Source organism: Symphodus melops, assembly GCF_947650265.1.
Source record: "Symphodus melops genome assembly, chromosome: 5".
NCBI classification, from domain to species: Eukaryota; Metazoa; Chordata; class Actinopteri; order Labriformes; family Labridae; genus Symphodus; species Symphodus melops.
Genome location: NC_136695.1, coordinates 13795810 through 13821105, shown reverse-complemented (window position 1 = coordinate 13821105; position 25296 = coordinate 13795810). Strand labels below are relative to the sequence as shown.

General features: G+C 38.7%; 1 protein-coding gene across 3 annotated transcripts in view; it reads right to left on the bottom strand.

Moving 5' to 3' along the window:
* LOC306823539 (CUB and sushi domain-containing protein 3-like) overlaps positions 1-25296 on the bottom strand; it is a 218788-nt gene that overhangs the window by 131611 nt on the left and 61881 nt on the right. For all 3 annotated transcript variants that reach the window (XM_079343128.1, XM_079343130.1, XM_079343129.1), the window contains exons 6-19: positions 18801-18913; positions 17458-17535; positions 15856-15943; positions 14830-14954; positions 14256-14377; positions 12201-12304; positions 11766-11878; positions 10741-10923; positions 9741-10067; positions 9039-9233; positions 8516-8654; positions 7396-7583; positions 3656-3844; positions 1295-1411 (exon numbers count right to left, since the gene is read on the bottom strand). In XM_079343128.1, coding sequence (XP_079199254.1) covers positions 1295-1411; positions 3656-3844; positions 7396-7583; positions 8516-8654; positions 9039-9233; positions 9741-10067; positions 10741-10923; positions 11766-11878; positions 12201-12304; positions 14256-14377; positions 14830-14954; positions 15856-15943; positions 17458-17535; positions 18801-18913 — 2081 coding nt within the window. The remainder of the gene's footprint in view (positions 1-1294; positions 1412-3655; positions 3845-7395; positions 7584-8515; positions 8655-9038; positions 9234-9740; positions 10068-10740; positions 10924-11765; positions 11879-12200; positions 12305-14255; positions 14378-14829; positions 14955-15855; positions 15944-17457; positions 17536-18800; positions 18914-25296) is intronic.

Below are 25296 nucleotides of genomic sequence, written 5' to 3'. Positions count from 1 at the left end.
TAGGTGCAGAATGATGTAGCCTTAATTCAATCCAACAGCCCATTGGCAGCCGGTATAAAAGAGAGCTAACAGTAAGACAGGCAGCAGATTTCTAAAGGCTTTTTTATTATTGCTTCTCTTGTATGATTTAGAAAATAGTCACACAGTTCATGAGGTTATAAGGGAGATCAGTGTCGTCTTTCCCTTCACAAGTTACATTGTTTATATGAGAGCACATAAGAAGCTAATTGCTCCACACTATCTGTTTATCACTTTGTTAAACTTACTGATGCATTTGACTATGGTCTGCCAACTCTTTGAAATTCTCATTATTATTTGTAAGTTCATTAGTTTGACATTCTTTTTTCCTTCCATGAATGACAACAATATAAGGAGTTAGAACGAACCTGAGAATGCTGTCTCAGGGCATCTGCTGTGAGGTTAGTGTTATAATTTAATTATTTAGTTTATGTTTATATTGTAACTCATTTAATACGAAGAAAAAGGTTATTAGTGCAAACATGCACTTAAATCAAGAAATGTGCAGCTTGCATTCAGGTGGACTTAGTGAATGCTGCTGTTCTGAGAGGAATAACATACAACACACAACACACAACAGAAACATAATGGTAAATAAGGGATGATACAGCTAAGTGCAAGGGCACTAAGATAAGCACTGTTTCCTTTCCAAATGAGCAGGAATGTCTCAACGGAATGGTTTCTCATCCGACCACTGACTGTAAGGGCTGTGATAAGAAAGTTAAACTAATTTAATGAAAAATTATACGTGAGTAAAACTGAGATAGCATTCATCTCTTACCAGGTGAACCAGACAAAGGTTTAAGCTAGTGATTAAATGTGTAAAAAAGACCAAATGAAATATCTTTCTAACAGTGTAAAATGTTATCAAAGTGAGGAATACTTTAATACTGTACAAGCTCAGCTTAAAAAGCTTAAGTAAGTGAGAAGTGCTGATAAAGAATGGCAAATGTAACTGAATTACCAGATACCACAACCTCCTTTAAAAAGGGAAGCACACGGTTCATTTTTTCAAAATGTGATCTCCCTATAAATATCATTCTGGCCAGTTGCCAGACAGTCAGTGAATTAAAATGATCTTCATTCAAACTAAATATGCTGCACATGCTTTACTATCATAAATCCCTGTAATGTTCTTGGAATCTGTATTACATAATGGTTAATAATGGTTTAAATAACTCATTTTAAGAGTTCCTTATCCCAAAGAGAATGTGGGGAAAAGTGTGCATTGTTTGTACACTATTGCGGTAAGGAGAGCTATAATTATCTTTCTTACCTTTTCCATGGCTCACTTCTACCGTCCACGTACAGTTCAACGAGTTAGGATACAGCTCTGGATAGCCAGGCGATAAGATAATTCCTGCAGGTCCCCTGATATCCCCTCCACACGATGCTGAACAGAGAGATGAGATACAGTAATGACTGATAACTGTTGCAGAAAACAAGAAGATTGTAAATGAACCAATAAATCCTTCACCTGCAGACAAAATGAGTTATTTAAGTGAATAATGCATTCAAGACATATTAAATCCCGTCCCTATTTTTATGAGTACCTGTAATTCTGCCAACACAAGGTTTTTTTCTCTCATTCCCTTCAAACCTGTCCTACTGCCAGCACAATAAATTATTCATTATTTCAGCTATCCATCCATATGTTCTCTTTCCTATGGTATCTAAAACTGAAAGCACTATCAGCTCTTGCAATTTGAAAGCTGATACGCCTGTATTCCGACATGAGCATATCCAACATATATGTGGCATTTTTTTGATTGTGGTTTTAAAAATGAGTTTGAATTTCTTCTAAATGGAGACAATCACCTCAGTGATCCATACAACTACAACAAGGATAATCCAGTCGCTGACCACTGTGTTAGCTGGCCATCACTAAGGTGATGGGAGTGTTGCCACCTCAGTTTACTGGACTCTCAGCTCATGTGTACAATAAAACCAGAAAGCTGCTTATCTCATCATGAATAGTCTCTAAGATAAATATCTGCACTATCTGACTGCTGAGGACCCGGAGGTTAATGCTCGATCCGTCTGAAGGTTAAATCATCTAATTGGATATTGTTCAAACCAGCAACCGTTTTCTCATGCTGTCATTGTGTTTCAAATAAAAAGGTCATTTCTCATAAAGGGCACTGCTTTTTAAAAAAAGCTTTTGTAAAATTTGACAAGCTTTGTTTTTTTTTGTTTTCTTAACTTCTTTTCCTGAAGACTGTGTGTGCTGTTTTGGGTGTGTGTGTGTGTGCATGCGTACGTGTGTGAGTCTGTTTTTGCCCTAAAAGTGACGTTCAGAATTCTCAGATGCCTTCCCCAAAATACCCGATCGCTTACAAATATTAGAAGTAGAACTTATGTGCATGCGCATATTTTCAAAGTTCTGAATGTCAGAAGATGTTTTGGAGGATCACTGGAATGCCTGAGGCTCCACAGCTGCACACACCCACTACCCTCTTATCCTCTCTCCTTCCACCCTTGGGCCCTCTAAGGAGCACAACACATCAAGGCATGGATCCTTACCCACCACCAAAATTATATCGCATATTTTATTAATGAACCGAAATTACATAAAGTCATTAAAAGTGGATGAGGATGCTCTCCAAACGATCTACTTTAGAGGTTTCATAGGCACAGAGCCAAGGTGTTTGGCACCAGTTTGGCACACCTTGGCAAGAAGTCTTCAAGAGAAGACATGATTATTCAAGCAGAGACTGAAGAAGTATTACATGCACGATATGGAGCTCTCCGCTGAAAGTTGCATGTGTTTTTCCTCGTTTTGTTCTTTGCACTGAGTGATCTGTGACTAGAACATATAATTTCAGTTTTTTTACCCGGCTACAATCATTTCTACGGTTGTCCTTGAGTGTGCTTTCAAGCAGCACAAAAAGCCAAAATGTACGAACACAGCCAAGAGATGATGCGAGTTAAAAAAGCTATCAGGAACCTGATGAACATTCATACTTTGAAGTTGAGTATAATATGTCTTCAGTCTTACATGATTCACAACACCCCAAGTTATTTGTTCACAAGGACAAGGTATTCTTGTTGAATGAAAAGCAAACTGACAAGCGTCTGCTGTGGGCTACTCAGCCACATATACTTGTGTTGTTTTTACCTTTGCCAACAAGGCAATGAATGTTCTTGTCCATCTGTGTTAATGCAGTATTTGTGCAGGAATAGATGCAACATATAGGAAGCAGCTGGTGCAAGAACCTTGTTACCTTATTACAAATCTATGAAGAAACCTACTAACTTTAAGCAACAATCTTTACCTCCTATTTGAGGACGTTTTCTCTAAATATTGAAATCCTAATGATTTTTATATTGCTGCATACATTTCAACTATTGCATTTGAGTCATAACTGGGTGAATTAATAACTTATATATGACACTATACATATACTGCATGTTAGAATGATTAAAGGGTAAAAGGTTGGTCTTTGTGTGTACCTGTCATTTTTAAAAGGATCACATCATTATGCTGTCTTACAATAATTTAGCCAACATGGTATACAACTAGTATAAAAGGATTAGGATTTACTCAAAACAAAAACGTTGCATCATGCATTTCTGGGTGTGAGTGATGCCTGTGCTGGAATACATTGTAAATCAAGTGTAAGATTTGTGTACTTACCATCACAGGTGGGCAGTGGGTGGCTCCAGAAGTGGTTTTTCTCACAAACCAGAGGCTCCTCATGACTCAGCCTGTAGCCCAGTTCGCACTGAAAAGACACCGTGGAGCCGATTGACAGGTCATGGCTCAACCGGGCCCCATTCACTGGAATACCAGGATCCATACAGGAGTATGTGTCCAATGTGACCACTAGAGAAACACAATTGTACACTGATTACTTGTTCATGTTTCGAGAAAAAACTTTTGCTTTCCGTTATGTTAGATTTTTGTATGAATTCAAACTTTATGTAAGGTCTATTTAATATGCTAACCTATGTGATGGACAACGATAATGATCAAACCGACTATGTAGAGAGCCTAACGATACTGTGCATCTTATTGTATGTATTTTATATTCTCTTATTCAGCTTTCCAAATGCCTTTCAATCTGATACGATAGAGGGGGTCTGCTTGTTCTTATGCAATCAAATACACCGCTTGAGTAACAGAGGTATAACAAGGTCAGACAGCATCCATGAAACACGAACTGGTCATTCATTTTGAGCAACAATGAACATTTGAAGGCCACTTTTGTACAAAATGTTCTTGCAAATCCTTTTTCTGTTACAATCAGTACAACCATGATGGGTCAGGGTTCACATTCATAATAAAGAACATAAGTCTCTCAAAAGGGATTCACTTTGAACTTTATTTCAACTAAAAACTAGTTTTTCCTCAGTGAACAAAAGACACTGCACAGAACAGAGAAACACATTTCTGGCAGACTGGCAAAGCATGTTTTTGAATGAAACACAATAGAGAAAAGATGACTGTTTCTCTCTAAATTACCTGATAGAGTTGTTGTTGCAACTTGCATTAAAAATGTTTCATCTTCATGCCTTTAAAGTTTTTATTTAAGTCGAGTTAATTGTAGGAGGTCAGCATTCTCAATGGTGAGGAATAGGACAAGCTAGTATCATAGGCTAAAGAGAATTGGGTAATGACCTGAGTGAAACTGAACAAATATACTTGCTCCTGTTCCTCACATGCAATTCTGGGGTTTGTGATAACACATTTGTCCTGCAGTTTTTCTCTCAGAATTAGCGGTTTGCACAGAAGTGCCAGCTCCTTTTTAATCTTCAGGGCTGCCAGCTGCAAAGAGATAACCCTGTTTTCCCTGTGATTTCAAGGACTGCTGTCTGGATGCCCTCCGAGTGGGGCTGCTTTTGAGGCACTAAAATTATGCATATTTTAGATGTTGACAGACAACAGCGGTGTAAGCAGTTATCAGGTCATCAGGAGGTAGTCTGTTACAAGCTAACATTTAGCATTATCTGGACATTTGTTCACTTTAGCTTTTCTTTTATAAAAGAACATAAAAGGCAGAGAAAATGTCTGTGGTCTTTCTGTCAATGAAACACGTTATCTATGATGTTTCCAGAGTATCTATAAGAGCAGCCAATAGAGTGCTGCTAATACAGAACAGATGAAGAGCAGCAATGTGAACGAAGCTATCATCACTACTCTTTCAGGAGGCGTCTTTGCTTTCAGGTGCTCGACTCGGTCAAATGTCTTTTATACGTTAGCAAATCGATTCAGTTCATTTTAGGTTTTCTGGCATCAGTGACTGTGAGCACAGCATGAAGTGCCTTCAAAGGTACCACACACAATGTGAAATTTATGTTAAACAGCTCCCACTGTCGAGTCAAACAGGACTGGGGACACACACTCACAGCAAGTACAGCCTGAAAAGGTTCAATATCCCACTGTAATACAATAGTCTGAAGAATTGTAGTTGTATTTTATGGTTAACAGACTATACGATACTGTATGCCATGTGGTACAGAATTATCAACAGAAATGACACATTTAAAGGTGTAACAGTATTCGTCTGGTTAGTAAACCAAAGATTAAGGTCATAAACATTAACAACCTGTAAAACATCCAAGACTAATGTTTCTTCTTTTGTACAGCCGTGCCTCTGTTAAAACCGTGTCGAGCTCTCCTTGAGTAATACTCGATATTTTTAGAAAGCAAATGCACTTTTAAACAAGTAGAGCACTCATTGATCAAAGCTGTGGGAAAAATGATGCAAAAGTGGAAAAAAATGGGAAATTACAGAAATGGTGCTTGGAACATGTGGGCATTCACTTGATTGTATCCATTCAATACAGAGGACATGGAGCAGTGTTTGCATGCTTCAGTTTATACAAAGATTAATTCACTACAGCCCCACTTGTAAGACCAATTTTACAAATGAACTAGGCTGGGTTTCCCTGAAGCATTTCAGCAATAAGATATGCACTAAATTGCAATGGAAGAAGCTAATATGATCTTACTGTTATTGCTTTTCGATAGCCTCATCAACTAAAGAGAGATGCACTTGGGAGAGAAACATAATAAGACAAAGGCACTTGTGGTCTGCTTTCAGTCAATAACACAGACATAATCACAAACTCTGTCTTATGAATCACATCTGACTGACAAGGGTAATGGTGCCAGTGCAAACAATCGTGAAAATAGATCACAATGCGTCCAAATTATTTTTCTATTAGATTTTTCAAGGAATATTACTTCATGAATAATGATGTGGAAAGAAAATAGAATGATAATAACTGAACTCCCTTGAGAACCGATGATTTTACCCAGAAGGTAGTCACTCGATTAATTATATAACTTTAAATGTTAGCAGTTACCGTCCCATGCCCTCATATCATTTGCACTTGAAAGAAAACTTGCCCCTCAAACTTACTTCTTTAAACATTGTTTAAAGTTGAGCCACTGCTGCTTCTATGGACAGATCCTTCTGTTAGGATGGTACAGGCAGTAAGAGCTGTTCATGGCCTTGACACAATTTTATTAAAATATCTGCTAACTCCAATCATTGTTGGTTGATGTTTTAAGGGCAAACTAAGCATTAAAGATCAAAACTGAGCCATTCCCCGCACCCTCAGATCTGCCAATGCAAACCTCCTGTCCCCCCGCGTAGGACAAACTGTCTGTCTTGGGGGACAGGGCCTTCTCCATCGCTGCTCCCACCCTCTGGAACTGTCTCCCTAAAAACATTCAAGACTCCATGACACTCACCTCCTTCAAGAAATCTTTAAAAACTCACCTTTTTATCATCGCCTACAATCATTAAATCCCTCTTACGTTGATAGTTTTTTTTTTTTTTATTGATTGTTGTTTGTTTTTTGTTAAAGCGTCCTTGGGTATTTTGGAAAGCGCTATATGAAATGTATAATAATTATTATTATTATTAATAGTCAGATTATTGTTTTCCATGTCAGCATGACTATTGTTGGTGAGGGTAAGGGGAGCCACGTTATGGAGGGTGAGTATGAGCAGTTTGAAGTTTATACGCTGGGGGATGGGGGGCCAGTGGAGGTTGTGAATTGACCAATTGACCTTATTCCAGAAATAAAGAAATCTTCCCATCAAAAACAAGTTTGCAGTAATATACAAAAACCTGTTGTGTCATAAAAGCTCTCGTTACATCTTTAGGTTTTGGAGGTTTTGTGGCAGCTGCTTATTCAGATTATTCTCTTATTCTGGTGATTAACAGAAATATGTGCTCCATGTAAACAACAATATTGTCTCGCAAAACCTGTGGTTTTCAAACCATTACTAGGCTGAAAAAATCACGTGTAGTTTTCTTAAAATTTTAAAATATTTGTGAAACATCCTTAAAGCCTTTACATTCATCACTTAGCCTGTGTAATCGTTTGCTGTGCATGCAGGAAATAGTGGTGTACTCTCACCTTCGTAGAAGATCTTGAAGCCACTGTTTGATCGACTGTTGTCAGTGGTGAAGAGCAGATAGAGAAAGTTACCGCTGCTGAAGAGAAACTGGGGGACTTGGGTTCCATTAAACGAGCCAACCAGAGGAGACAGTAAGTTGGGACCATCATGCACTTCCAGGAAGTCATAGCTGAGCTCAGTTTGAAACCTTAAAGGTAAAACAAGCAGAATGAATAAGTTGCATAGTATGCAAAACAAAACTTCTGTTCTGACCGATGAGACAGATTGAAGCCTTTCAAACTGTTGTGCCTGCAGAGAAAACAAACCTTACTCTGGGAAGCTAAATGAGATAAAAGTGCTCGCACAACAAGTGGTCCAATTATTGCAATAGAATAAGATTGATATGTTTCTTTGAAATCTGACACTGTATTGATAACCTTAGAGTGCTGCATCAAACCAGCAAATCAGCAAACACTTCTATTAATATCAATAATGTTGACTTAATGTTACCATAACACATGTTAAGCAACAAAAAAACCCACAATCAATTGCTTAAACTGTGCAAAGGAAAAGTAAACTATTTAAAAAAAAATATGGGCAAAAAGTTTTGACATTTTCATGCAGGTAGAGTAATTTTTGTACGTTTATAAAGGGGTGTGTCTGCACTGAAGAACATTGGTATGAAATATCCACATCTATGGTTCCTTTTGAATGGTACATGATAAAGATCTGAAAGCCAGACTATGTCTTTATTTTTATTGCAGTTCTCAGAGGACGTGAAAGAAAGCCACTAAGCCAGATACTGAATTACTTGAGGCTTTCAACATTTTTGCAGAGTGGGTCCAGGATTGCGCTCCACCTCCTCTGACTTTCAATTACTAACACAAAAGCTCCAAAGGCTATGGGTACGCCTTCTGTGTTTTTGTACATGTACAGTATGCATTTCACACGTTTTGTGTATTTATATGCCAACAAGGTCTCTGTGTGTTAAAGTAAAGCATTACATAGCTTTACTGTGATATGGTAGGATGTGTGTATACACACTTGCACAGGTCTGGGTCTCATATGGTTGCCTTTTCTGAGTGTGTCAGAGTGTGTATCTATGTTTCACGGCTGAGTTGTTGCATTTGTCATACAAACCTGTCAAAGCTGATCTTGATGGAGGTACCCGGCTCAGCCTCAATGACCCACTCACAACTCAGGGAGTCTTTGTAGTAGCCTGGCCACCCCGGGGACAGGATGACACCTGATGGCCCAGAGTAGTGGCCCCCGCAAGGAGCTGGTGGAGCAGAGAGTTGGAGGACGGTGGGAGGGATGGAGAGGAAAATAATTTTGGGTTATAAATGGAGAGAAGAAAAAGAGGAAAAAAATAGACCTATAAAAGTAGTTTTTTGAAAGATGATATCACACAGTAATCTTTTATACCCATATAAAAAACAAAAAAGAAAATAAACATAGGATGAGTCATCATAGGACTTAGTTTACACAAAAACCTGAAAATAATACAAGATAAAAGCAACCCAGTTTGGGTAAACTGAATGTTCCATATAACCCACTGACTTTTTTTAACACGATTTCCTCTCTTATTTTCTCTCTCTAACTCTATAGCCGACATATCTGTCCACCAACATCATCACAATGATTAGCTCATTTATTTAAGTACCTTCACATTTGGGGATGAGTCCGCTCCACATAACTTTGCCTTCCTCCAGATGGCATGTGATGGTGTCAGCCCCCTGTGTCTTGATAAAGCCCTCCTCACAAACCACTGAAATGGAGCTCCCCAACTGGAAATTATCCCCAAAGCGCCTGGCATTCAACGGTATGCCAGGGTCAGGGCACTCATTACGTCCAAATGCTTGTAATGAGAAGAAAGAGAACAAGATCTGGTGACAAACGGTCCTGTGTGAATGAGAAATGTGGTATCCAGAAAGAGGTAGATAAGGGAAATGGATGAAGCTGTCTATAGGAGAGGAAAAAAAACGCTAACAGAGGTCTGTTCTGTACACCTGAGGCTGACAACAGCCTTTGTCTTTGGAGCTTGCTGTGACTCTGCCAGGAGAAAAAAGAATTATGGTGGCCTTGTTTTAGGCAATGAGGTACAAGAGGTAGGAACTGTATGCACTAAAGCACTTGAGCTTCCCTGAGGGAACATTTTTACTTAAAGTTTAAGCAATTGTTTAAGAAGCACTAGAGGGTACAGATACACTTTTCACTGTTTAGTTTGTATTTTATTCTAAATGATCCATTTTTCTCATTCATTTTTTAGTTTAAAAAAAAAAAGGGAGCTGTTCATGCAATCGTTGTTTCTACATTTTAAGCATGATCTGATGTTACAAAATAAAATGATCCAACAGTCTCTTACTGCTATATGTGATGTTGAACCCTCGACCAGACATAGAGTGATCAGCCTGAAACTCCAGCTGCAGCACGTTGCTGTTAGACGTCAAGTGAGATGGAACTTCGGCCCCTGAGAAGCGCCCCAGTATCGTGGCGCCCGACTGATCCCCATCTTTGATAGTGAGGAAGTCATAAGGAGGCTCCAAGTCAAAGTCGTTGAAGGCCAGGTGGATTCTGGTGCCAGACTCAGAGATAATCAGCCACACGCAGTTGAGGTTGTTTCCGTAGCCCTCTGGGTAGTCGGGAGACAAAACCGTCCCCATTGGAGCGGTGAAGTTGGAGAAGCAGGGGACTGTGTGATACAGGGGGTAAGAAATATTAGAAAATATGGTAAACTTCGCCAGCTGAGGCAATTTGTTGTACAGCAATTTTCACAGGTCATATGACTATCTACACTGTGGATTCTGCCATGACAGGATCAAGCACAAAATAGAACAATGTCAGCACAGTATAACTAGCTCAGCAATCATAACATAGCACTGCTCCCATGGGTGCTGAGTAGTTAGAGAAACATGAAACTGTAAGAGGGATGGAGCAGAGAAGCGTGAAAAAATACAGCCATACAACAGTATAGGTTCAGAGGAATACTGCACACTGTCCCAGTGGACTCAGTGAAGCTAAACAAACCAAAGTTTGTTGTTATGGATATGTGAGCCGTAGTGAAGCTCAGAGGAGGAAGACAGTATAGCATTAGAAGTTTTTCCTTTCCAATCGCCTTTGTATAGGAAACCATTGTAAACCCTACCTTCATCCCTATATACTTAACCCACAAATAAATAAAGCAACCGTGTGCTACCAATTTCCCACTTTACTGTACATCTGTTTCTGTTTACCCACAATTCACTACATGGTCATTTAACAACACTGTGATTAATCTTATGATAGCTTAGTGTCATGGTGAACTTTTCAAGCACAGAAGTAATTCTTCATTTTCTGTCATGAAAAATGGCATGTATCAGACTCACATATGCAGATGGGGATATTAGCCGACCACTGATTGTTGTTCTGGCAGGTTATCATCCTCTCCCCGATGAGCTCGAATCCAAACTGGCACTCAAAGCGCAGCACATTCCCGTTCAAAAATCCACTACCCTCCTGGAAGCCGTACAACGGTGTGCCAGGGTCACCACAACTCTCTTTGTCAATTTCTGGGGAGGAAGGAAGGAGGGATAGAAAGAGGGGAACAAGGGAAAAATAGTAGGATTAAGTCAAGGAAAGTACTTTGAGCTACTCTTTTTGCCTTTAACTTTATCTATAAAGGTCCAGGTGAACAGGCTGAGCGTCTGGTTAAGGAAGTATTTTTAAAGGTCCCATAGTTTGCTTTTTCTGGTTTTATATGGTCTTTAGTGTGTTTTCCAGGTGTCTTGTGCATGTTTAGGCACATCGATGTGCAAAAATTCAAAGTTCTCCTATACCTCCTCATGTTAGCAATAGCAAGAGCCGCATGAAATGTTCGGTTCCTCGCCCCCCTCTTTGAAAATATGTGTTGTGACATCACAAGAAAAAGACATCAGTGATCCAAGCCTAGCAAGCACAAGCTCCCCTCGGACTGACTGTAGCATTCCCATAAAGGTAAAAGGGGCAGGACATATCCAAGAAAAAAGACGAACCACTGACCAATTACGAAAGAGCAGATGGGCTGACCAATCAGATCAGACTTGGCACATGTGGGGACCCTTTCCTTTATTTTTCTCTCTCTTCAAGGGGGAATCGAAAGTGTTACAAACACAGGTAGAAGAGATAACCTGCATGGAGTGGCAGTACATGAAAATAGACGCTTTTTTTTTTATCATTAGCGATTGTGAACGTACCTAAGTAGACACATAAATTAGATATATGAACCCCAAAGCGGCTCAAAAGGGCTTAATATGCAACCTTTAAAGAGAGTGAGAGAAGGACAGACAGGAGGATGGAGTTGTTTCTTCATTGAAAAAAACCCACAGACACAGACACAGACATGCACTAGTATCATTACTCTTAGTCTCTGTACCTTTGTAGTTGATCTTGAAGCCGATGGAACCCACACTCTCATCAGACTGGAGATGAAGCCACATCTGATGGGACATGCTGACAATAAGGTCTGGAACAAAGCTTCCTGTTAACCTGCACAAACGGAGCAAACAGAAAAGTCCTTTCGAAGCCCTTGGAAAATAGATGCATACGCAAAGCCCCTTGTTTACAAAACCAGATATCAAACAACATCACGACACATATTGTCATTTCAAAAATGGTTTCCAGCAATAAGAGAATGTGGTCTTTTCTGTGTACAGTGACAGATTATATTGAGCAAGCTTGTTTGTAAATGGAGACATCGTATCATTTAAAAGTTTTCTTGGCTTCAAAACTTAATCTAAAAGATGTACATTGAACTTGCCTACATAAGCAACATTATAGCACAATATCAAGTTGTATATGTCGTACTTACACTTGTATTATTGTTTTAGAATCACCAACTTCCCCTCCATCTCCGATTGTTAGCGAATCATATCCAATTTCGAGGTCAAACTCTTCAAAGTTGATCTGGATTACCTGATATATAAAACATACACTTATGACCATTACAAATACCAGTTCTGTCAACGTTTGTGTATATTTATATGATGTCATTTAAAAGGACTCATCATTCTGCAGTGTATTATTGATGTTCATCAATATAAAAAAGTAAATGTCTGACTGCCCAACTATCTGCCCACTGAGACTTATCCTGTGTCAGTCTTCTGCATGGCATGTATTCATAGCAGCCAAACTGTTATACTGAAGAGCATTTACAATTAAATCTCAACTTTTATCACCAAATAACCCACCACCTCATTCCTCATTGGAAATTCATGTTGCTCATTTCTGCAGAGACAGTTTCTTAAAACAGCTGAACTGTAAGAGGCAAGTGAATGTACAGAAAACACCATGTGTGGCTGTAGACATTTTTAAAGAATATAACATCTTCAATGATACAATGCACCAAAAACCTTGATCGTACTTCTGGGAACTATACACAAAAGCAGCTCCCTTAAACTCAAGTCAAAAAGTCATCCAGAGAAAAGAGAGGTTAACTAAAAGGTCAACTCGTACTTTGTTTTCATTTTTTATAGATCTAGGCTTTGTAAAATTGTGCCTGTCCATCTCATACATTCTCACAGCCAAAGGACACAACATTTTTTACTTTAAAACAAAAATAGAAGCTGACAGCTGCATCTTTTGACATCACTAGAGAATAAATCCAAGGGCCGATAACGACAAGGCAAATTTAGAAGTCCAACATTTTTAATTGCCTGCCCGCATTCACCCTTGAGACATACTTTATGTGTCAGCTGTCATTTTGTCAAATCGTTTTCCCCTAAACAAGTGCACATAACTTTACTTACGATGACACATTCACTGATGAAATTGGCATCAGCAGCTTACACTAAAGATAAATGTGAGTACACTTCAGACACAGTACACAATAAAGCCACATTATCTCAGCCTACACTTTGTCTGCAAGGATTAGTGAGAAATAGAAAAGACATTGTAATGACAGGGTGACACATCTGTTGATGACACACATATGATGGCTGTTCGCTTATCCTTAGCACCCCTTTTCTCAAACCATTGGGAAGACAATGCCTGCACAATATCCATGTTTAACAGCCCAATTACAATTCATGCATAATCATAATTAGCATAATAACTCTAAGTTTCAGAGCCAACTCGCTGGCTTGTTTGCCTAGGAGAGGGCATGGCGGCGCAAAGCCATGGCACTTGCCAGTCCTTGTGAGTTGACACCCATGTGTATATGACTTTCTAGAATACCAATAGACAGCCAAAATGAATTTACACTGTAGGAGAGCAGTAATGGCTATTAGGAAAACAGCTTTGACCTCTTCACTTTGGGGACAAGCTGATCTCATTCAATCATTATTTCTCTCCATTTCTGTAACACCAGATGAATGAAGCAAATCGCGCCGTTCCAACAGCCTGGTCAAATTGGTAGTCTAGTGAGAACTGAAATGTGATACACTGCAGCTCTATACATTAATGAGGGACAGTAGCAGTGGCTTTAACTCAATATAGATGCATATTCTATGTAACCTTTTCCCACCTTTCCGAAGCCCTTGGAAAATAGATGCATACGCAAAGCCATCTGCAGGAAGGGAATACCAAACAATTGCTGCACTCTGGAGGTACAGAGTATTCTAATGCACAACAATAAGGAAGTCAAGTTATTGTTATCCGATAGTTTTGAAATCAGTGTTGGCAAACACTTATTATTATTTTCACTTAAAGATTTCACTCCAACAATACCGTCATCCTATGCAGCCCACAGTCATCATATACAGCCCACTTTATCATAGCAGTGACTGAATGTTTACGCTTTCAAACTGATATGAACAGGTAAGACTGTTCTCTTTTGATGGGAGTTATTGGTGTGTCTTTGATGAATTTGAAATCTGTGTTTTAAGAATACTGCAGTCACAAAAGACCTCATACTTTATTGTATTACCTTGTTTGGATCACTGGCTGTGATTATCCAAACACATTGAGAGTTACTTTCATACTGGATTGGGAAATTAGGAGATGTAAACGTCCCAGAGGGTCCCTGAAGATTGGACCCACATGTTTTCACTGTAACAGAGATAAACATGAAGACAATGTTTATGCACAAAGTTAAAGGCAGCTTTAACATATCCATGGTCATTTAAAACAAGCATACATTGATATATTATACTTATGATCTCTATAAGAACCTTGAAGTCAGGTAAACTCACTATAAATAAGCAGAGACAGCAGGACAATAAGTCCTGTTTTGCAATATGACAAAATGACAATGTGGTGTTTGCACAAGTAGAGAGGTCTATTAACTGCATTTCCATTAATCAAGTTCTAAAAGGTGCTTCAGGTATTATGAAACATAGAAAAACATCCAAAGCCTTTCGGAATGGAAAAGCACAGTGCTGCAGCAGAGGCTTTCATACATAATTAACAGAAATGAACTTTCCTCTATCTGCATAGAGCCCGTATCCAGAGGCACTGCCTTAATCAAACTGTTTTATTAGCTCTTCAGAAGCCTCGCTCACCCTTGCAGACGGGTCTGTGGTCGCTCCAAGCAGCAAAGACTTCGGCTACGCGCTGGCAGGTAATCGTTTTGGAACCCTGCAGCACATGGTCTTCATCACAGGTAAATTGAGCAGTTGCTCCGATGCTGAGAAGATAACAAATACCATTAGCACCTGGAAAAGCAATCAATTCGCCAAAAATGACTCCTGGTGCAATATCTAATTCATTATTTAATTCATGTCATTCATTACTGGTTTGCATGCAACCAGATATTTGTGTCAATAGTGTCCATCCTGACAGTCCCTGTGTCCAACTTAAAACTGTTACAAAGATGTCCTTTCAAACAGTAAGCCTTTTTTTGCACATGGATTGACAAACATCTTTTGACAAAAAAATCATTTTATGTAAAAAAGTTTCTTATCATCTGGGATTTCAAATAGATTCATAACTTCCAAAAATCGATTTTCTTTGTGCTAATCATTCATTCCCTGCTAAGTGCTAAGGTTTGCGCTTTAGCTCAATTTAATGCCAAAAAGAGCAGCAAGAAATGCAGTCAGTCTCACAGATTAATGGAGTAAACCCTGAATAAAGTACTAATTCCAAAATAGGCCATGAATCCAGAATCGTTTTGATTTTAATCGTAACCCTAAGAATAAAAATCAAATAAATTCATGATACAAACAAAGATTCCCAGCCCAGAATGCAGCACATGACATAAATAGCTAATGGAGACCAATGGAGAGTGGTCTTAGGCATAGTTTAGAGGGTGTATATTGACATGGACAAATACAAATGTTCTTTCTTCTGATGAACCTTAAAGCGGATGAAACTGTTGAAGAAAAAACAAAAACTATCTGCAAAAATATTTTCCATCAAACATTTAGTGTGAAAGCTGTTGCATGTTAACCGTAAAAGTCTTAGTTGGGCTTATCTGCACACGGGTTGTTCACTTGATACAACCTGACACTATGTGGAGCCTGTCCTCTGTATCTCTCTTCTATATTAATTTGAACTCTGTCACTCCACATGTTGAAGCACAAACTCACCTGAAGTCAGAGCCGATCCGTTTGCCATTCTCCGGCTCCCCTGGGTCAGGGCAGTAATTAGACACCTGTTTGATTCCTCCTTCATTCACTGAGTGAGAAAGAGAAACACCAAAAGTGCCATGAGAGACACTTAAACTGTCAAAGCTTTCGTATCAGAAAACACCCACTGCAGTGGAAAGCACTTGAATAGTAAAAAAATAAATAAAATAAAAAATAAGACTGTTTGGATGTTCAGTAGTTTTGTTTGGTAGAAGAATGTGATTCCAGGGATCACACAGTTAGACAAATTGACCTCATCTCTCAATGTCAGAGACTTCCAACTGCCAGTTATTTGGCAGAGCTGATGTGAATACACACTAGTGTTTTGTGATATCAAAGGGAGTGCCAAGGGTAAATTCAACTCTCTCACCCGAGCTACACAACATAGAGAGAAATATATCTGGGCCCAATAGGTACTAAGAGGATTATATAACCTCCAACTATCAATTCTAACAGCTACAATAATCACACAGTGAGCGTCTCCATACATAATACTAGTTTAAAAACACAAGATAAAGCCTTGCAGACATCTTAGGAGTATATCCTTTACTGCAGTAGGAATGTAAAGACTAAGATTGGAAGGAGGAAAATACTGAAATATTTTATTTGTGCTTTTGTGACTTTTAACAGGCTCATTTCTCCCTTGCATTATAAACTGTAAATCAAAGGCTGTATTCACACCAAATGAAAGTTCATTAAATATGTAGTATCATAATTATTGTTTAAGTTTGTTTTAATGTTTGCAATAAGACAACCCACCCGCCCATACACACATCGACCCTTCTGTTTTAACGCACATTCCTTCCCTTCTTTGACTTCCTTCAGGAAGTTCCTTAGCTTTGAAGTTAATTGTTGAGGGTTATAACACAGTTATGGGTTCAATTATATGCAATGAATCCACAGGGCATATGAAGCATCTCCCCTTGTCTTAAATGATATACAGTATGTTCAGGTGGAAGAGATTACAGCCCTCTGCATTATTCATGTCTCTATGTGATGCAAAATCTACCAAACGTCAGGTAATAAAGATTACAACCTGTTGTCGCTGGAGCGTTTAGCACAGTGTGGAGGAAGAGGGAATTGTGTTTCAGATTTATGTTAATGACGGAGCTCCGCAAGCAATTAAAACGCATTCACTTCAGCCTGAAGTGTACACAAATCATCTGACAAGTGATTGGTCACTCAACCTTGACTACTGCTGTGTGTAGATCACACAGGGCATGAACATAAGTCATTGTAATGTATTGCTCAAATAATACAGAATGAGAGGATTATGGCCGACTGCAACTGACGGAATTTAGCATTTGTTGCTGCCATATACATAACAAGCCCTGGTCTAGCGCAGGTCTTTAGTGTCAGGACATGGAGTCTGGGACATCAGGTGAAATAAGTCATCAGAAAGAAAAGGGGACTGCACTTCTGCAAAATCTAGTACTGTAGCTTAATCCCTTCACCGAAGGATGCAGCAAAAAAGGAGGCATGGAAGAAACCAACACCAGAACGCCAGCCCTAAATAAACAAAAAACAATAAAAACAGTTGCATAAGAAAAATCAAAGACTTACTCAAAGACAGTTTGTTAGTGTTGTCCTTTCCTGGTAATAATTTTACCCCTCTGGATTTAAGCTCTCCAGAGCTTTTCACTGGTCGAGAGCAATAAAAAGAGTTCATTAGATAAAAGAAGTTACAGTATTAGATGTGAGAAGATACAGTACAAGGGTTTTCTTTCTCCAGATAATACTGGTTCTATGAAGAACATCAAAATATAATTGCGTCTGGTGAACATCCTTTTTCAAAATGAATGAGTCCAACTGCTCTGATCCCTGCCTAAGGGATGGCCTATCGGTTATATAAAAGCTAAATTAGTTTCTCATGTTTGTTTGTTTGTTTATATAACGAAGACATATTAAACAGTGGATGGGAATTGATTGGTCAGAGCACATTTAATGGTTAAAGCTTGTAGGGGAAAGTAAGCAGAATCAAAGAGAAGCCTAAGGACTGCAATATTACTTATTAAGATCGTCTAATTAAACACAGCAGGGGCCATATTGCACACAAAGCCAGGTGATGCAAGCAGCTGTCATAACTTTGAATTACCAACACAATAGCCAAAAGCAATTAACAATGAACCAAGCAAAACAAGGCCATTTGAATTTAGAAACATCAAGACAAAGGCTCTCCACTGATCTTGAACAACAGGTCAACCTGTTCATTTAACCTGTTTTCAAACGTCATTTTGATGTGAATCTATTCAGTGACCACATAAGACTTGTTACACGCTCAAAATGAAACAGCACAATAAACCCCAAAGTGCCTTTCCTTTCTTTAATTTTTTTTTTTTTTAAATACCTGCCCTTTACATCATACATAACAAATGTGTTTCAAAAATGCTGCACAACAATCCCATGTAATAGATGAGAAATATAGTGCAATTGATTTTATGTCGTTATTTAGACGCCAGAGAGTCGCGGCACATGCAGGTTACTGGAAGTTTTTACAGAGCTGTTGATGGGGAAGTTGAAGGTTTCATATCTGGCTTGGGGCCAGGCTCTGAGCCTCAGTGTTATAGTATATGCAGCACATACTTTGACTTTACAGTCATGCCAAAGAACAATGTCAGGGTAATGGATTATTGAGCTCCAAGAGCTGAGTTTTTATAAGGTGGAAAGTATATACGGTACTTATCTCTCACATTTTGATTAACAAGGCCCTTTGAAGTCAATGGTTTGAAGCAGAAAGGCCTTCATCCCCTCTACGGAGGGGGTATTAATCAAACTGTTTAATATTCAGTTAACAAAGATCAAAAACATGTTTTGTAATTACAGTGTGTTATTCCTACAATGATCCCATTTTTATTCAAGTAGGATGCCCTCTATTAGGTTGTGCAAATGAAGCAATCTTGTCTTACCTTGATACTGGGCCCTGAAGCCTTTGTGGCGGTGGCTGCTCTCTGTCACGAAATGCAGCCGCAGCCAGTTTTTGTTGCTGATGATGGGTGCTGGGATATTCATTCCAGTGAGCCTGAGAGGTGACAATCACAAACAGTCATCTGTTTTAGATTTAACTCAGCTGCAAAGCGTTCTTGATCAAGGCATACCTGTGCTTCCTTGTCACTTTAAAGAAAGTAAAACGTCCAAAGTGCAAATTATGAACAAAAAGCTTGGAGAGAACAGCTGTGGATGATAGAATTAATGATATATTCCAGTTTGCGTACATTGTAAGTCAGGCAAATCCTTAAAAAAAAGGATGAGCACTAAAAGCTAGGGGAAATTAATTTTATTTTTTTAGATTTAATGCAACTTATGCTGTTCACATTGTCATAAAATAGTAGTCACATAGGAACAAAAAAATCAGTTACAGGTCACTTTTAGCTGTGGTGTGAATGCAGCCCAAGCGATCAGACTTTATCCATGGAAGATTTGATCAGAAGTTTCTTTCAGCACATGGCTGAGGCATCAGGGACTCTCTATAATCAGGGACTCTCTATAATAATCATGGATAGTTTTTAAACTGCAAAGGGTCTTCTCATTTGTCTAGCTGACCAGCTTAGATTACCGTGTCCTGTAACATCACAGTCAAGAGCGCACAATGCTATGCTAGCTATGAAACAGGCTACAATGCAACGTGCTGTGGTTGAGCCCTGCATGCCTACAGTCGTTTGGAAGAGAAGAAAGGTAATGTTATAACTTATTTTATATACATGCCCCCACTAGTTCATGTTAGTGTGTAGGTGGGTGTGTGTGTGTAGGTGTGTGTGTGTGTGTGAGTGTGTGTGTGTGTGTGTGTGTGTGTGTGTGTGTGTGTGTGTGTATGTGTGTGTTTCTTTGTCCTTTCCCATGGAGTCACCTAAAGGGCGGACAGTCAAAAGTAAAATATAAGAAATGAAAGTGGCATTGAAAGAAAGAGGAAGAGACAAGTAAAGAAGGATGAGAAACAAAAACGGGGAAAGGGGAGTTATTTCCTTTGGTGGCCGTTTCAGCGATAAAACATTGGTTACACTACTTGACATTTGATTTATTTAATTATTTATCAGTTCATTTGTCAGGAACAATATATGTAGGCATTGTAACTTCTTATTAAAGTGAAACTGATAGGACTTCTAGACATGGCTGATTTGCAGTCATTTTCCCTGGTTAAGGAAATGTCAAAATAAGAAATAAATGTGAATAAAAATCGTTTACAGCTGCTGTTCAAATGTGTAATGAATGAAGGTTAATGCAGGTAAAGCATCTCATGCCGCAATGCAGTTGTACGCAGAAAAGATACATTTCAGACAGATTATAGGCTTTCGCATGTTGTACCTTTTCAATTTACTGACAAACTAAATGGGATTTTTAAATACTGATATTTAATCCAAATTATCAATCACAGGGGAGATGATGGCTGCTCGTAGAGGAGAGTTAAAAGGTAATTGATTTTCACACAAAAGTTGACCTTTCCCTCGTTGTGTCATTGATAAAATGCTAATGACACCAATATGCGGGCAGAATGAAGAAGCGCAGCCTTCAGGTAGCTGAACTATTTAGAGGAAACTGTCTCCATTTTTCCAGAAGAGGAAGCTGCAAATTATCTGCAAAATTTCTGCAAGTAATCTACAACAAAATAGATAGTGACAATAAAGCAGAAGCAATCCAGAAGTTGCTTGGATGCTCCTGGCAGCACAGGAGTGATGTTACAAATTGAAGACCTGCGGAGGTGAATATACTGTTGTCAGAAAAGGAAAGCATGGCAGGGGATGTGAAACAGGATGTGCAATAAGCAGTAAATAAATGCTTAATGGCACCTTATAGAGGACTTGCTGCAATAGGTACATTTGTATCTACATTTGGTAAACCATTCCAATAATTTATGTAAGAGCAGTCAGCAAGTGAAAACCTCCCTGCTACATAAAGCAAGTCCTAAGTGAAAAATATGTATTGTCTCCTTGTTTCGTTCTGGATATGCCTGGTTTGCACTGAGGAAATTGTTTGCACTCCAGCTGCTGTACTCCCAGTGAGAGCAGATGCTTGCAGAAACACACATAGGGTGTAAGTCAGCACAGAAGGAAGACTTACATCATCTGATGTGTGCTGACAAATTGATGACTGGTGCACTCAAATCTTTGTATGCTTTCCTTGAAGAAGATTTTTAAATGATGTACATGAGCAGTATATTGACAATGGGTCATGTTATTTTGGTTCAAACACTGTCCTCATATGACCAGCAAGTGATAAAATGTTTAACAGCAGCCAAATGCTTGTGCAAAATAATTTAGGGCTACTTCACAAAACTTTTATGCCCATCACTCGTACTCCTCAATGTAACTGTCATCAAAACAAATAATTTACTGGTGAAGAGTGGGCCGCCCATTCTCCTTAAAACAGAAAACAACAAGTGAGTGCCGTCTAGTGTTTTGTCATTGTATCTCCATCGTGCATATTGAGTGACAAAAGAGGAGAAAGTTCAATTAGAAAAGAATGGATTTCTCCCATAATGCACTGCCATTCTATCTCATACTCACTCCTGCTGTTATTTATGCCTTCGTACTGTTGATATAAAATATGGTGTTTCAGAGATTATTTCTTGGCATTGGGTTCATGTGCTTGGCGTTATCAATGTTAAAGCATGTTTCATATGCTTTATTTGGGGTGACTCATGGACTATTGGCTGCCTCTGACATAGGTTTGTGAGGGTCATCAGAAAGCTCTCGTGAAGTTATCTCAGTAAAACAGGCCTGATTTGAAAAGCTGAGGGGTTAAGGCTGCATGGCTATCTCATCAAAATGCTAGGATAACGAGTCCCAGTGTGCAGGTGCTGTGGCCAAAAGTGACCTCGCTTTATGTTGAAATCTCTGGTGTCACTGCTTTTACAGAGCAGGGTTATACCTAGGTTCACCCAATATATTGAGCCACCAATTGAAATTTGTCAAAAAAGATAGGACCAGGTAATATGTCTTTCCCTCCCACACATATTCTATCAAATTGGACAGAAGGAGTAATAGCAAAAATATCTTATGGGACGAGGAGGGAGCCGTTGCGCTCTTGCTCTCTCTCTCGTCAGGGACTGTTAAATATGATCTCGTGCAGCTTGGTGCCAGTCTGTCTGCTTCTGAGAAAAGTGAGCCAGTGATGGTGTATCGTGCAGCTTCTTACGTTATTTACCCCGGTAGAATGCCCGGGTCAATTGTCATCTCACATTGCTTTAATTAAGCATTGGATCCTGACTGCAGTGGAGGGAAGCATTTGGAGGCATTTTGATGGGTAAGAATCAATAACAAATCCCACAAAAAAGAAATTGAATCCAACACACATGGTAATTTAAGCAAAGTTGGTCATTTAGTTGCAGGGCACTTCTTGCTCTAAATCGACTTTGAATATTGTAATCTTCTGCTGACAATCACTGAAACACTCTTTGGAAGGGGTTGTTCATATTTAAGAAGTTAAATAAAATACATGCACATAACATGGTCAATAGGATATCTATTGTTAAAGTTAAAGTGTTCTTAGTATGTTAAAAACTAACACAGTCAATGTTAGAGAGGGAAATCAGCAGATAAGAGAAAAATGTTTAATAACTTTTGCTGGTCACATTTCACAGAACATCAACCAAAATGTGGATATAATGTCTGTAAAGCCTTTCAGGTTTATGTTCTGTTTCCGTTTTTGAAATAGTGAGTGACGTGTAATCTAGGGCTTGTTGTTTTTGCCCTTTGTGAACAGGCCTGTACATTCATATTAAAGGTCAGAAGAATATCAAATAACTGTTTTCTCAGTGTAGATAGACTCCAATGTCGGCATTTATCAAAGGAAACAGATTTTTTTTTTGTCTATTTTTACGGTGATTGATGTGCAGCCTCACATCAACCTTCCAGAGCGTGACAATGATGGAATCAATAAACTCATTTGCAGAGATCTGATAGAAATCCTTCATTGATAAAAGGATAAAAGCTACTGAGAGGTGTCAGCAAAACATTTTTTTTGCCCTAGAGTCCTGGACATTGTGTACTTTCAACTTTCAGGAATGGTTTTTCAGTATGAGAAACCATCCATCATAAGTTTCAGGAAATTGCAAGTACAACCTGCCCTAGCAAACTTATTAAGACTATAACGTGTACAAAACAAATGAAATATCATAAGTTGTAACATATATTTTTTGAGCTCATTCAATCTGTTAAGATTACATTTCTGCATACAGCACAAGGGATGTAACGATTCATACAACTCACAATATGATATAATTCACAATACTGAGTTCACAATACTAAGGTCACGATACAATTTCCTCACAATTTATTTTTAAGAGAATCTGGAGGTGATTGGAGCTTCTCATTGTGCTGTTGATGAAATGTTGCATCATGTTGGCTGTGCTCGTTGTAAAGTTCTATGTCTTGTTATAATGTTTGCACTCAGTTTTTGTCTTTCATTTTCTGTGTTGGGAAGCCGAAATGCTTCCACTGCCATGATAATGCCTGCTTATCACAATTAACCTCCTTTGCTCTACAGCCGCTGATGCTCCATGATACTATAGCGATTCATTTTTCAGAGAACCGATTCGAACCTTGACACTTTTGAATCAATTTTTAACTGCCTTAAAAGTGATCTTCACATCCCTACACAGCACTGTTTCAAGTCTTATTCCACAGCACTGAAGTCAATTATTTAATCAGTAAGGTTTCTTTATTGAATCTGTGAGGCTGCATACATATTTCTACTTTATTTTTATTACTTAATTAAAAAAAAACAACTTGTAACATTAATGGTTGACTGAGGGTGAAGTCAAGTTGGGTCAAGCTTTAACACCATTTCCCTGAAAGAGGCAAAGAAGAGATGTTAAATCTGGCTGACTTGAAGGTGCCAGGCTGTCAATCATCGTTAAGCAGCTGTGAACCTCAAGGGTAAATTGACAGTTTGTCTGTCTCTGCCTGCAGCTGGTGCTGCATGTGAGGAAGCTTCAGAGTTTAGTCGTCCAATGGCCTTGCTTGCCATCAGAGACGCTCGTATAAATAGATAGCGAGAGTTTTATGGGCATGAGAGAATTGCTTGCTTTGAATCGTGTTTGTTTGCTTGTCTGTCTGTTTACCTGGCCCAGTTGAAGGCATCGCTCTAATATTCTGGCCCCAATGCACTCAAACTCACTGGGTCCCAGTTGGATTGTAGGGTTTAAAATGAGAACTCTGCCTGACAGCCTGTGACATTTGGTGACATAAAAAACATCATCTTGGCGCTTCAAAGCATTCAAGTGAAGCATGGTGACCACTCAGCACAAATAGTAAAACTCCAAAGACTAAAAGCAGGGCTTGTTTAACTGCTCTGCCTGAACATACTTTATGTTTTGTTTGACCTCTATCTGAACACTGATGCAAAAAGCTTCGCTGAATATGTCACCTGACCCTTCGGGGCTACGACTCAATGGACGTGTCATCACATTGTGTCTGATACCCTAAAATATCTCTCTTATGTTGTTTTAATACAACAAATGCCTCACTCCATGACATTGAAAACTGAGTGCAAAGGTGAGGCCACAAGTATATAAGTTTTAAGTCTAATTGCTAATGCTAACTGCACAGGTTCAACATATAATTATGTTTATTCTTAGTCACATAGGGGCTGCTAAATCTTGTTTGGGGGATTATTGTATACAGAGGGGGGGGGGGGGGGGGGGGGACAGCGGGTGTGTATTGTAACTAATGTCTTGTGTCCTGCCTGTCTGTATACTGCTACTGGATGCCTTGAATTTCCCTCGGGATCAATAAAGTATCTATCTATCTATCTATCTATCTATCTATCTATCTATCTATCTATCTATCTATCTATCTATCTATCTATCTATCTATCTATCTATCTATCTATCTATCTATCTATCTATCTATCTATCTATCTATCTATCTATCTATCTATCTATCTATCTAAAATATGCACATATAACCACTGTTTTTCTTGACAGGTGTTAATAATTCCCAGATTTGATCTGTAATCGATGAAATGTTGTTCAGGATTCATCAGGTGATAAGGAGAACATCTGAACATACTAGTGATAAACTTCAGCGTTATGTGTTCCAGAATTTAAGAAACCTGCTACTGAATAAAAACCTGTCAAATTAAACAATGTATTTATTCTAGATCAGAGACAGATACTTATAGAACTCAGTTTGTTGGTGTCAAACTCAGGTTATCGAGCCAGAATATTGGAAAAGAGACAGTTTATCATTATTTGAATCTTCCACTACATGACAATAGACTAATTTGTGAAGATAATGTATTTTGCGGTGACTATAATAACTAAAAAGTAAATGAATACAGTACATGAAACAATATACCATAGAGTGTTTCCTACATTGGGCTCTGAGGCATTAAACTAGAGGGGTTTTTTGGGTTTGTTTTTTTTACCTGAAATAAGAGGGCAACCTGATGGTCTGTCAAAACAAA